The sequence below is a fragment of the Micromys minutus genome, assembly GCF_963924665.1.
Source record: "Micromys minutus genome assembly, chromosome: 29".
NCBI classification, from domain to species: Eukaryota; Metazoa; Chordata; class Mammalia; order Rodentia; family Muridae; genus Micromys; species Micromys minutus.
The window spans coordinates 26,073,435-26,087,957 of NC_137964.1; the positions used below are offsets into that span (position 1 = coordinate 26,073,435).

General features: G+C 45.1%; 1 protein-coding gene and 1 pseudogene across 2 annotated transcripts in view; one reads left to right on the top strand and one right to left on the bottom strand.

The window, feature by feature from the left end:
- PPTC7 (protein phosphatase targeting COQ7) overlaps positions 1–11,550 on the bottom strand; it is a 38,815-nt gene extending 27,265 nt beyond the window's left edge. Inside the window, exon 1 of the mRNA XM_080941137.1 lies at positions 11,025–11,550. Within this exon, the coding sequence (XP_080797263.1) occupies positions 11,025–11,250 (226 nt within the window). The 5' untranslated portion in view covers positions 11,251–11,550. The remainder of the gene's footprint in view (positions 1–11,024) is intronic.
- On the top strand, positions 7,306–7,573 carry LOC308439083 (large ribosomal subunit protein eL37-like; annotated as a pseudogene). Its single transcript has one exon. The product of its transcript is annotated as a large ribosomal subunit protein eL37-like (transcript).
- Positions 11,551–14,523: the final 2,973 nt, after the last annotated feature.

Below are 14,523 nucleotides of genomic sequence, written 5' to 3' on the forward strand. Positions count from 1 at the left end.
CCTGGAGGGAAAGGCAGACTTGCTGCCACCAAAGTCAACACTAGGTTCTTATTTGCCTCAATCAAGGGCTGTGGCCTACTATTAGCTTAGGTATAGCTGCTACCTACACAGTATTCCGACTCAACAAAAATCACCTCCAGGAGAGAAGTTACCATCAATCTCCCTTAAGCGGCAGTACACTGGGCCAGGGTAGGTTCAGAGGCAGAATTGAGCAACCCCAGCTAAGTCTTAGACTAGGATGAGTGTTGAGAAGCAGCCTCAGCATCTTCACTCACCTGTGAGAGGCTCATACCATGACCCGAGGACAGCAGTGTACTCCACTGACCTGTCAGAGTGTAGGTGCACGGAAGCCTGTGGGGTCACAGTGTGCTGCTCACAACTGGCTGTGAAAAAAGCCAGCTACTGTATATCATGGTGCACACCAGTAATCCCAGCATTTGAGGGAAAGAAGGCAGAAGGATCATGCATTCAAGGCCATTCTTGGCTTCATAGAGTTCAAGATCAGCCTGGAATGTGTTAGATCTTGTCTCAAGCAAACAAGCAAACAAACACAAAAAAACAACAATAGGGGTAGGGAATGGAAGAAGCTCAGAGGTAGAGCTGGAAGAGATAGCTAAGTGGGTAAGAGCACTTGGCTATTCTTCCAAAGGACCAAATTTGATCCAAAGCATCCACATGGTGGCTCACAATTGTAAACCCAGCCCCAGAAGATCCAATACCTTCTTCTAGCCTACAAGGGCAGCATATACAGGCATACACACAGGAAATATCCAAGCACATAAAGATTTAAAAAAAAAAAAAAAAAAAAAAAAAAAAGCAGTACAGAGGCTGGTGCAGTCTACAGTGAACAGTGGGGGGGCATTTGGAGCTTTTCTGCCTCCCGTTCATAAACTGCCAGTTCTCCAGACACTGGTCTGTGGTCACAACCAAAAGATAATGTCCACTTACAGATAATGTATAAAAGATGAGAGTGGATCGTTTGGTTCTCAGTCAACTCTCCAAGCCTGTCATTCAATAGCTCATTAAATATTAAACAGTGGCATTTGCAAGTACTAAGGAAGAAACATTTGTCTGCAAAAAACACAAAGGAACAGAAAGATGCACCTGCACTCTGATGATGTGAAATGCCTTTTCCCCAGAAGCAACTTCATTTAACAAGCATCTCTTAGGCACATGCTGCCTGCAGTTTTAAATGGGAATTCTAGACAATGAACAATATACAAAGGGCTAACCATTTTCTTCAGTCACTGTGATAACTTCAATGGCTGCTAACATCTTCTCACTCCCCGTCTGGCCAACCCTTACTACAGGATCCCAAGCTCTTACTACAGGCTGAGATGTCCCTCCAAGCCCTGGCCCTCAATGTCTGCACAGCACAGGTGACTCTCATAGGTGCTGCTGTCCCAGCACTCAGCACACCACAAACCCAAAGATTCTGCCTCCAAAAGACACTAAGCAATCCTACCTTTCATTCCCAAACTGGGCCATTCCTCTTGCCAGCCCTTCAGCCTGCACTTCCAGCATAGAAATCCTGAGAATCTGTTGGGTGCAAACCCAGCTCCCAACCCTTTCTCACTCCCGTGTTCTACTGATTCTGTCTGCACAGCCTGGAGCCCAGTTCCTTCCAACTGCCCCGGATACAACCCTGTGGAGCTCAGCTCTTATAGCAACTCCTGTTTTATTTCAAAGCATCCATATGCTGCTACCTCACTGCCTCGTCACATACCCCTTCCGTGGATAGGCCACACTTACTTGCTTGTATATGTGAAAGAATTCTTTAGGACACAGGTACTAATAATGGTGCTTGCCTCTGGAGAGAGGGGTTTCAAAGAAGAGGCAGGGAGAGGGGCTGACTCTGGGCTCCAAATCATGCTGCCTGGATAAGGAAGGAGCTGTTCAGAAACTTCTGAGAAAGCAAGACGTGAACTCGCCCTACCCTCTGTTTCCCACACAACTTTTTATTTACTGCACAAAGTAGTCTTGAGGCAAAGGCTCCATTTTCTAGCTCACACTCTCTTGGCCTTGTCACAGGGCCACGTGTATATTTTCAGAGAAGTGTCAACAAGGCTCAAGAAAGTAACTTTTTGGTGACTTAGCTAAAATGATGAAAAGCTTTTTCTACACTAATCAGTTTTGAATTTGAAGTCACCCAGTACCCTGTGAAGGAAGGCTCAGGACCCTGTGAGGACATTCCCGATGAGATCTCATTTCACAGGAAAACTCGGAGACCTATTACCCACTCGCGGCCAAAGCTCAGGTCCAACTTTTAGGAAACAGCTCAAGCCTGACCTGACCCAGAGCTGCTGTCCAACACTTCAGTGAGAATAACAAGCGCTTTTCTGTTTGCCTCACTCTGTGCAGCCAACCTTCAGCAGCTCTGATTCTGAGAAGCCAGGAAACAGAAACGTTGCTAGATGATGGTAGCCTTGAAAGGTCAAAACAAGCGGTCAGTAAAATGGTCTGTACATCCCTGGACCTGCCACAACACATTTGTAAGAAGTCACTTTTGTGGACCCTGGCAAAGCTGTAGTCTTTCAGCAGTCTTTGTGATTCACACCAAGAACAGATATAAATTGTGGACAGCCCAGTAAGTATATACATGTTAAATGTTGACACCCTTCAGGCTGACATGAAACTTACTGGGCACACTAATCCATAGCACCTGGATCAGCATCAAGCACACAACCTTTCTGGAGAGTTTTTGGGTGCTACATGCAACAGGACCTTATGCAGAGCTCCTCAACCAGCCCTAAAGAGCTATTCTAAAGAAAGAAAGGCTCACCTCATTGTTACTTCATAGCAGGAAACTGAGTACAACCTAAATAATAAAAGCAGAGGGCCAACTCAGTAAGTCCTAATGTGTAATGCAGGAGATGTGATGAACTCTACTCGTCAGTATAGACACATCTACACCAAGACATGGAATATAAGCTAGCACACTGCTCAGTAGTGTGCAATAGCAACACTGCCCAACAGTGAGGAAAGGCCAGGGGGAGCAGTGCTGATTACAGCCAAGGTATGTGCTACGGGTGTTTCACACGTCTTTATGAGCAGGTGCTATTTTATAAGCACAAAGCTGAAACACTCATTTAAAAGCACTAGACAATGCAACAGAGTCCTAAGTTCGAGTCTAACTTCAACATTAACTGCACCAAACCTACAGACTAGTCAACTTTACAGACAAGAAACAGAGCAGGTGACAGGTTGGGTGCAGCTGTGTCTGGAGCCACACAGATTTCAAGAGCAACAGAACTTTCTGCCATCTACAGTGCTGCTTGCAGGGGAGGCGGATGACTCCTGGACTCAGCAGACTCCTGAGTCAGGTATAAAACACTGCATAAAGGAAAAAAAGGAAGGTCTTCCCTCCTTACACAAAGGACCTGTTTGCTCTTCCACTCCACCCCCCAGGCCCCAGTTGGCATTTTATGAAAGCATTTAGCCCCTCTTTTCTTCTGTGATGAGCTAAAGCTAAACTGAAAGGGCCATGCCAAAGGCCAGCTCAAGTCCAAATGACTAGTGACTTGCCTGTTACTAGCGAGATGTCCTCTGCAGCCTTTGCAAGGGCTCTGCTTAGGACAGATTTTATGAACTTTTAGCAACAGGAAGAACACAAAGCTCATGCCTATAAGTGTTCCTAACAGCAGCAGTGAACAAGAGGCCAAGCACTGCTTCTCAAAGGGATGGGAAGTTAACACTCATTTCAAAAGAAACTCAGGCATTATTTTCAACGGACTAAACAAAGTTCAATTTCTTTAGAAGTAAGATTCAAAAAATATACAAAATATTTTTTTTCTATTTTCTTGAGAAGTCTGAATCTCATGGCTGAGGTACAGCCACAGAAAAGACACAGGGAACTACATAAAGGAACTTGACATTTATTTAGCCTCAAGTTGACGAGTATTTGCTCTGCCAGAGGACTTGGTTGTAGGTCACATTCTGACCTGGTGTAGTGTTCCTGGAGTCACACACCAGCACCGAGGCCACCTGGACACTGCTGTGGCCATTCAGAATCCATGCTGCCCAGTTTAGTGATACCTCAGCACCCCAAATCCCTCCCCAAAGGAAGCCCATCTGCACCCTACCATCCCCAGAGATTTAACAAGTCTTTGCAACTATCTATCTAAAAAGTATAACATTGTGCTTCTAAAATTCAATGGTTTACTCCACAGAAAGATTCATCCAGAGCCCTCTAGAGATTAATGCCTTGAGGGAAAAGCTGAAAGTCAAGACAATGTCAAGTTGAGCCCAAAGTCTCCAGATTACAAACTGGTGGCCAGGAAAGGTAGCTGAAGGCAATGGGTGAAAGTGAAGGTGTCTCATAAGCACCTTACCCAAAGTCTAACTCACCCACACAGCAGGGCGGGAGGTGCAGAGCTCAGCAAACAGCAAGTATCCTCTCCATCAACCCTATCATCGGCCAAGACTCTGGAAGCCACACAGTAGATAGTCAGCCCTCAACAGCCCTGTCCTTAAATCCAGAGTTTTCCCCTCTCTCAACAGTTCAGTCTTTCTTTTCTTCTTCTTTGTCTTTTTTGTTATTGTTGTTGAGGTAGGGTCTCACTATGTAGCCCTGGCTATCCTAAAACTCACCTTGCAGCCCAGGCTGGCCTCAGATTAACAGAGATATATGCCTGCCTCTACCTCTCAAGTGCTGAGATTAGAGGCCTGTATTCTAAGCCTAGTGATGTTTTCTCTTGAAAATAAATATATTATGTGATAGCCATATTTAAAGAACTGATTAATCTCAGAACTTATATATTTAATTACTGCAATTTAAAAGTTAATTTTTTTATAAAAATAATTATATTCAAACTATACCAATTTATTATATGTCCAAGTAACTCCACTCCCAGTTTTACACCTGGAAAGATTAAAATTACATGTGCATAGCCAAGTGTGGTGGCATGTGCCTACAGTCCCAGCACTTAAAAAGCCAAGGGGAACTGCTGAGAGTTCAAAGCCAGCCTGTGTAGTAAATGCCCATATACACTCCAAAATAATATATAACACCTGCTCACACAAAGGCTTATATACAAATATGCCAAACATTATTCACAAAATCAAATATGTGAAAATAGAGACTGATACCAATGGATGAGCAGATCAACAGAATGTAGTATACCCCAGAAACAGAATATTACTCAGCCATGATAAAGGATGAAGCATTGACTCTCCGACTTCAACTTTGAAAACAGGTAAAGCAGAAGAAAGCAGCACGGAAGACTACATATTCTAGGATTCCACTTACACACAATGCCCATAACAGGCAAACTCAGACAACCAGCAAGGGGGTGGAGGATGCAGCAGATTCTGGACTCAGGAAGACTGTACAACCTTGTGAATAATAAGTATACATATTTAAAAGGTGCCATGTCATCTCGTGTGACTCTGTAACTCAGTTTTGGCATTTGTTTGTTTATTTATTTTTGATGTGTATTACAGAGCTGGAGTACAGAGGTCAGAGGTCAGCTAGAGGGATTTGGTTTTCTCCTTTTGCCACACAAGCCTCGGGCTCAAACTCAGGTCATTAGGCTTGGTGACAAGCACCTTTACCAGCTGAGCCATGTTCCAAGCATCAGAAGTTCAGCTTAAAACAACAAAAGATTCAAGGTCATCAACAGATTGATTTGACTTTTAAAAAAATCCTGACTACGATAGGAGATGAGAGAACAATGTCCTGGCAGGACCTGAGATTCAAGAGAGGATGTCCTGAAACACTGGTGTCAGTGTACTCTCCAGTGACAACTTATGCACAAGTGTTTATCAAGACTGGAAATATCAAACTGGATAACCTATGTACCCAATGCAGCTCTACACATTCCTCACCTGAGCTTCATTCGCTAAAGTTCAAATCTGGGCATGGTGGCACACACCTTTATTCTAACCACTCAGGAGACAGAGGCAGGCAGGTATCTTATAAATTTGATAAGTAAGTTCTAGGTCAGCTATGGCTACATATAGTGAGGCTGTCTCAAAAACAAAACCAGGGCCAGAAAAAACATGGTTCAGCAGCCAAGAGCCCTAGCTGCCCTTACAGAGGACCTGGGTTTGACTCCCAGCATTCACATGGCTGCTCACAGCCATTCAGAATCAGTCCCAGGGAAGCCAGTGTCCACCAAGGACATCAGTCATGTATGTGATGTATACACAAAGGCAAAACACCCACACACATAAAATATTCTTAAAAATTAAAACACCCCCCACACACACACAAAACACCACCACCACCAACCACCCTACCAAAGAATATTTTTAAGATTGGCAAGGCTCACAGAAACACTTCAGAATCTTGGCCCAGTAAAAACTCAAAACCAAAGGCTGGAGTAGAAAACTTTTTTATTTTCATGTTTAGGTTCCAAGTTAAACCAAGCTTAAACAAACACCCCTTTGGCTTTTTAAGAGTGGCTTCACAGCTCAGTATTTAGAGGTCAGAATTTATATTGCTCAGACCATGCCTGCCATTTCCAAATAAATGGTTTTCTGTAAGCTGTGTTTAGCATGCAGGGGAGTTTTGTTACTTTTCAGTTATGAGTCAGAGAGAATAAAGTGATTATAAACACATTCATATGCTCTCTCACTCTCTCTCCCTCTCTCTCTCTCTCTCTCTCTCTGACTCTTCCTTCACCCCTGTCTGCCAATAACTAGCAGTGCTTTAAAGTTACCTAAGCATCTGAAGGCCTCTGCCTGCTCATCATCAAAACATGGAGAAATGAACCTCAAGGTTGTGAAGTCTTAAGCTCTCAACAGCCTTTTGATGCTGCTGTTGTGGCTGGGGACACGAGGTGGCTCTCATGGTTCTGTGTACGTAGGAAGGCACAGCATGTAAAGGAACAAAGCTCAGGGCTAAGCTACAGGGAAGGAACAAGAAAAGGCCACACAGCTCGCGCCATGTGGGCTTACTCCTGCTGGCCCAACGGAGAGAATGAGCCCCTGCCAATTTTCCACGGGATGGGAGTGGTGCTTGGTCTCACCACACCCTCCACAGCCAATTTTTCCTAAAAGAAATCCAGTGGGGACAATAACAGTGTGAAGCATCAAGTACTCTTTATCATGACTAACAGAACAATTCAGTCCCAATTTTATCTGTCTGTCTGTCTATCTATATATTGACAGTTTCTCTGTGTAGCTCTGGCTGTCCTGTAATTCACTGTGTAGACCAAGCTGGCCTTCAACTCAGAGATCTGCCTGCCTCTGCCTCCCAAGTGATGGAATTAAAGACATGGGTCACTATGACCTGTCGATTTCAATTTTTAAAAAATTAAAATAAGCTCTTCCGGTCTCTATGGCCTCGCCAGTAGAAGCAAGATGACAAAAGGAACATCATCCTTTGGAAAGTGTAGCAATAAGACCCACACACTGCTACCGCTGTGGCTCTAAGGCCTACCACCTTCAGAAGTCGACCTGTGGCAAATGTGGCTACCTTGTCAAATGAAAGAGAAAGTATAACTGGAGTGCCAAGGCTAAGTGCATGAGGCACCTAAAGATTGTCTACCACAGATTCAGACATAGATTCTGTGAAGGAAGGAAACCTAAACCCAAGAGAGCAGCTGTTGCAGCCTCCAGTTCATCTTGAGGGTTTCAAACCATCATAAAATAAATGTTCTGGTTTCAAAAAAAATTAAAATAATTCATTGGGCTGGAGAGATGGCTCTGCGGCTAAGAGCATTGACTGTTCTTCCAGAGGTCCTTAGTTTGATTCCCAGCAACCACATGGTGGCTCACAACCATCTGTCATGGGATCTGATGTCCTCTTCTGGTGTGTCTGACAGCTACAGTGTACTCATATACATAATTCTTTAAAAAACTTATTTCTCATACTCTAGCTTTCATTCCTAACAGTTGAAGAGAAGCCCACAGTGAGTGACCAAACTGCAGAGATACTTAGCAAGAAAGAATGTCAACTCAGAGACAAGGTCTCCTTATGTAGACCAAGCTGGCCTTGAACTCGCATAGATTTACCTTATCGTGATTCAGCTTATAACTTCTATCAGTTCAGCCTGTGACGGGATAGTGTCCATAAAGTGGAAGGCACCATCTGGTGAACTGGTTCATGGCTGCCAAGGATCAAATGAGGCCAACTTAGAAAGTTGTTTCAGGTGACTCCCTGGATGGTTTTCCGGAAGAGCTCCTCCACAACAGGACAGTCCTGGAGAACCTGTTCCTCACTGTTCCCATGCCCACTCCCCCCATTTGCAGGTGTGTGTACGCAAGATCTTTGTCAAATCTGACTGGCTTCTTCTTGGTCATATAAGCAGCCGTGTGTGGCTGTTCTACGGCACTCCTTCCAAGAGAAGGAGCTGGGATCTCCAAAACACTCAAGCATGTGCCTTCGGTGGCGCGTGGTAAGCTACCTGCAAGAGTGAAGGCTGGAGTCTACCAGCCTGCCTCAGTGTTCTCTTCTCCAAAGCAGTCCCTTCCACAGCCAAGGCTCCTTCAGCCAGTAAACCAAGGTAATTTAAGAACTGAGTGCTCAATGCTAGATACGAAAGAGAATAAATCTACCAAGGTGTCTGTATGGATATGTTCTAGGGACAACAGGAAAATGTGACTATCTAGTCAGAGCCTCCACGTTAAGTCTGACAGCCCACTCCTTTCATCTTCTCCAGATAAAGAAGGCAGACTCAGGAGTCCACCCAAGACCACAAATCACAGAGCTACCAAGTTGCAAAGCTTAACCTGAAACTAGGCATGGTTTCTGCCAGAATGCCGGAGCATAAAATTATGTTTATGCTTTTTAAGAAAGGGTCTGACCAGTATCTCCCATACCCTTGTAAATATGCCACAATACCAAGATAGCAGAGTGTTAAAAATCAGCATAGGGACTTAATACACTCATATACAGTAGTCCCCTTTCCTCCTGAGGGATACATTCAAAGCCCCTAGTAGATGCCTGAACCTCAGAGAGTACTGAAACTTCTAAATACTTTTGCAAATACATACACAGCTATGATAAAGAATAATTTATAAACTTATAAAATGTAACTTATAAATTAGATACACTAAGATAGTAACAATATTTGCTAATATTAAGACATATTTCAGTAAAAGTTATACAAATTAGTATCCTACATCTTCAGCTGATGGCTTCTCAGTGACAAGCTGGTGGAGGAAAGAAAGTGGACAAAACTAACAACAAAAATACTGTACCTTTAGACTTAACACTCCTAGGACTCAGGAGGTCTAGGCAAGAGGGTTTAAGACCAGGAGTTCATGACCATCTTGGGCTATATAGTAAGAACCTGTCTCAAAACAAAACAGTAACAAGACCTCTGGGTAGATGTACAAGATTCTGTCTCACTACTCAGAATGGCAAGCAATTTAAAACCTAAGAGTGGTTTACTACTGGTATTTTTTCAATTTAATAGTCTCAGACCTCAGGTCTAGAAAGTACTATACTGCCAATCAATCAAACCACAGGTTTCTCACAAAAATAAAATCAAAACCAAAAAAAAAAAAAAAAAAAAAAGTTATACCCAGTTTTATAAAATGAACTTTACTAGCACGTTGTCACTTAACTTGTTTGTATGACTGCAGCTCATGATACCTTTTTGGTGGTATTGGGCCTCATGCACCAGTGGCAAGGAAGCAGTCTACAATGGCCTACCCACAGCTAACTGTAACTTCAAAGGCAGCACAGATCCTAAGTTCCCTAAGCAAAGGGCTGCCTCGGTGACTCGCAGAAGCAGCTAACGGAAGCCTCTCAAAAATGACCCTGAGTCTAGGTGAATTTGTATACTTAGAAACCTAGGGAGGCTCTCTGAAAGCTTGGTATCAGTGGTGCTGTCTAAATACAAAAAGCTTTTCTCAACATAGATAATGGGGTTATTCACCAATAAAAATGAGAACCACCTTCTCAGTATCATGCTCACAAGCACTACATGTGACAAAACCACAACTTACAAGGTTACTCTGGTATCTGATTTTAAAATGTCATGGGCTGGGAGTTATGGCACACACCTGTATCCTCAGCACCTGGGAGGTGGAAGCAGGAGCTGAAGGTCAGCCTCCACTAAACAGCAAGTAGGCTACAAAGACACTGGTCTCAAAAAAAAAAAAGAAAAGAAAAAAAGAAAGAAAAACAAACAAATAATTACTGTCACAAAAACTACTATTTGCTCCAATGCCATATTTTGTCTAAGCGTATGAAGCTTTAAGTAACCAAAAACTCAATGTCACCGGAGAAGTGAAACCAAAGTGACATTTGAACCTAGGAGCCAATGACAGCATGTCCTTCAATATCAAAGGAAGAGAAGAGCTTCAGGAACTGAAAGACCTTTAGTGGCATACACAAACTCTCCAAGGGCATACACTAGGTAAAGTTTCGACAGCTTGTGCATTGTTTAGGCCTTTGGACAGCTCTCTAGCTTCTCTTCCCAGAGGAGTAACTGGGATAGATCTTAGGACGCACCTGTGGCCTAAAAAGCTGTGACTGAGTCTCAAAGCTCTTTTTGGCTGCAGCCTACAAGCAGGTCCGGCCATTCTATTTTGGGTCAAGGAGACCTTCTGCCACCCCAAGTGACCTCAACTTTGGTTTGGGAGAAAGCACTGCTAGAATTTCTAACCGGGCCAGCAGTCCACCCTCAACCCAACAGCCCTTCCTGAAAAGGATGGAAATCCGGGGACGGTCCGGGCAGGGGGGAAAATCCCACAACGGGGCTGTGGCGTCAAGAGCTCGCCAAGAAGCAGGGATTTCCCGGGGCGCACAGAGGGAGGAGGGAGCGAGGCAAAGCGAGGTTAGCAGCCTGCAGGTGTCGCCGAGCGAGGAGGACGAGGTCGCGTGGGGGCTGTGACTAAGAAGAGTGCGGTTCTGCACCGGGACAGGCTGGACACATTCCCGAGGCGGTGACCTTGGGCACGTGGCTCCACCGCTCAGCCCCTCAGTTTCACCATTTCTAAAGTGAGGGGATCCTGAGGCAAAAAACGCGTCTCGGGGCGCTTCGCAGGGCGCTGCGCTCAGCGTAGGAAGCAGGGAAGCCTCACACTCCGGAGTCCCCAGGAGGCGGACCTGGGGCCGGGGGACTCACCCAGCACGTCAGCAGAGCGGTGGCGGGCCACGAAACACGCGTCGTCCCCGTAGCACGCGCCCTTCTTGAGCAGGCCCTTACGGAAGTCCTTGCCGAAGCCGCAGCCCGCCGTCACCAGCCCGTAGTCGCCGCTACCGCTGCCGCCGCCCGCCCTGGGGTCGGTCTGCGACAGACCGCCGAGCACAGCGCGGGCCACCAGCCGCCCGTACGACAAGACCGAGAACATTGCCGCCGCCGCCCCCACGAGGAGGCGCGGGGCCCGGGGCGCCGGGGGACGCCGAGGCCCGGAGCCGGCTCTCTCCTCAGCCGCAGCAGCGCCGCCGGGGCGTTCCTCAGGGCGGCGCGCACTAGCCACTGCCGCCCCTGCCCGCCGCACGGGGCCTCGCACACGCTCTATTGCACGCACTGGAGCCAGAGCGAGGTCAGAGCCGGCGGCTCCACCGCCTCAACCAAACTGGGGTCCCTGCTGCAGTCGCCGCCGCCGCCGCCGCCATCTTCCGCTCCACTAGCGTGTTCCGGGCCGCGCCGGCAGCGCCGCCCCCTCTCCAGCACTGCCCAGGCCCCGCCCCCTGCTCACGGCTCAGGTCCAAGCCCCGCCCCTTCGGACTCGCAGCCCTATGTAGTCACTGAAATCGAGCGTGCGCAAAGGGTGGGGATGCAGTGTCTCCTGGAAGTCGTAGTTAAGCAGTTGTAGTCGCTTTGGGCTTGGCTACTTGTGATCCAGGAGTTTGATTTCCCAGAGGACTGTAAATTATTGAGAACGACGAGTAGACTGGTTTTTTTTAGGGGTAGGTGGATAAGGGCGGGGGTCCTGTTTTGTGGGGTTTTTTTCTCTCTCATTATCTCTGTCTCTTTTTTTCCCTCTTTTCTGATTTTTTTTTTAACCTCAGACTCACTCTGTCACCAACGTTGGCCTTGAATTCCTTCTGATCTTGCCTACAGCTTTCCACCAAGTTCAAGGATTACAAATTATGTGCCACTATATCCTGTTTAACTTTTTCTTTCACACACACAAACACATATACACACACTTCCTTTATATAACTGTAAGAAACCAAGGTTGGGAGTCTATGCCGTCTGGTATACTCTGTGAGAAACATTAGTCCTAACATTTCTATAATTCATGTGTCTTGAAAGTTCCATGTCTAAAACGTCTGCACCCTAGATCCTAAGCGTGACAGTCACCCTGACCAAGCGGGTCTTTTTCCCGCCTCTGATTTGGAAGCTTTCAGAAACTGTGGAGGGCTGAGAACTGCCAAGAATGGAACCCCTTTCTCCTTCCTGTCACAGCTGCCTTCTCCAGAGGGCCATCCCTTGGCAGAAAAAAAGGGGCCAGGTGTGATGGCATATATCTCTAATCCCTGGCAATTCGGAGGCAGAGGTCGGCAGGTCTGTGATCTTCAGGTCAGCCTGATCTAAACAGTGAGTTACATGCCAGTTACATGCTACATAAAATAGACCCTGTCTCAAAATATAAAAAAAAAGAAGGAAGAGAGTGTGAGAGAAGGAAGGGAAGAAAAAAGGAGGGGCACTTCTATTTTATTTTATTTTTCTCTAAAGCTCTTGGCCTACTTTGAACGAAGATATGGAACAGCCTTCCCCAAATATTAACTCTTGTAATATTTCGGAAATTATTTCAGTTGGATAACAGCTAGGATCCTTTTTATTGTTATTATTAACTCTTCTTCAGGGAACTTTTAGAATATATTTTTATTTTTTCATGTTTTGTCTACATGTGTGTCCAATGTCATGTGTGTGCAGTGCCCAGGGGAGCCAGAAGATAGCATTAGATCTCTTAAAACTGGAGTTGTGAACAGCCTTATAGGTGATGAGAATCGAACCCAGGTCCTTCAGAAGAGCAGTCAGTGCTCTTAACTGCTGTCTCTAGTTATTTTATTTTAAAGACACGATCTCCTGTAACTTAGGCTGACCTTGAAATTACTCCTGTTCTTGCTTGTTCTACAGGCACATACTTATAAACACACACTAGCATGCCCATAATAGCTTATAAATAACGTTGGTGTGTATGCATGAATATATGCACATTAAGGTTTCATACACTAGCCAGTGGGGTTGGTTTATAAATGATCTAGGTTCCAAATACTTTTTCTACCCATTTGGTGTTTTGTTGCTGACTGGCCTCCTACCAAAGCACACAGCTGACCCAATACCTTTGTCTTTTTTCTTCTTCTACCAGTTAGAATGGAATTTCATATCTAAGAGTCCTGTGTTTTCTGTTGTATTCCCAGATCATGGGGATTTCACTACAGTTCGGGTTCTTCAAGAGTGGGGGTAAACTGGCATCATATTGTCAGGATTTAATCAAATGTCTGACACACAGGAGGAGAGTTTGTAAATGTCTGATCTGTTTGGTAAAAGAAAGAACAACAGATTGGAAATCATACATTATATCAGGAAGGAAGAAATGTTTGAAAAGGTAGAATTGGGCTGGAGAGATGGCTCAGTGGTTAAATGCACTGACTGTTCTTCCAGAGGTCCTGAGTTCAATCCCCAGCAACCACATGGTGGCTCACAGTCATCTGTAATGAGATCTGATGCCCTCCTCTGGTGTGTCTGAAGACAATGTCTGTGTACCCAAATACATTTAATTAATTAATTAATTAATTAGAAGGTGGAATTCACAAACATCAGAATTGGCCTTTTGGTAATCCAGTATGAAATAATTTCTAGTTTAAGTTATTATTGTGTATAAGTGTGTGTGTGTGTGTTTATATATGCACACTTGCACATCCAGGGTATAGGGATTGGGGACATGCCATATGTATACAAGACAGAGGTCAAAGGACAATGATCAGGAATCACCTATCTCCTTCTGCTTTTACACAGGCTCTAGGGATCAAACTCAGGTTTCCAGGGCTTCACATAAAAAATATCTATATATCATCCAGGAATATTTGTTTTTTTCTAGATTCACTTCGAACAGGAGATTCCCATTAAATGTTCCTTTTTTAAATACACCTAAAGACCTTGCCAACTAGACACATGTCACTACGTCACCTAATTACTCTCGCCCTTAAACACTTCTGCAGTTCACAGCGTGCCAAGTCCAAGCTACTGCAACTCAAAGGTTTTCCATCAGAACTGAGCCTGATCAAATCACTTCCTATGGTGAGTAGCATGTGAGGCTGGATACACAAAAAAAAAAAAAAAAAAAAATAGAAGTTCACTTTTGGGACTAAAAAGGAAAGCGTTCACGCCATGCTGTGTATTCATGTGTGTATGTATATGTGTACATGTAACCTATGTGTGTGTGTTACAATACAACAATTGGCACATGTCCAAAAGAGGGAGCAGCGCCTCTCTGGAATCCTCGGCTTGGCATTTCCGTCTCTGCCAACTGCGCTAAAGGTTGCTCTTTAAACCACACGAGCCACTAGCCAGTCCCAACCAGTCAGGTAATCCTACCCCAAGGACAAGCTTTTTTTAAGATGGTATGTCAACCCGTTCCTTGCCTTGTCCGGCTGCCACAGACCAATCA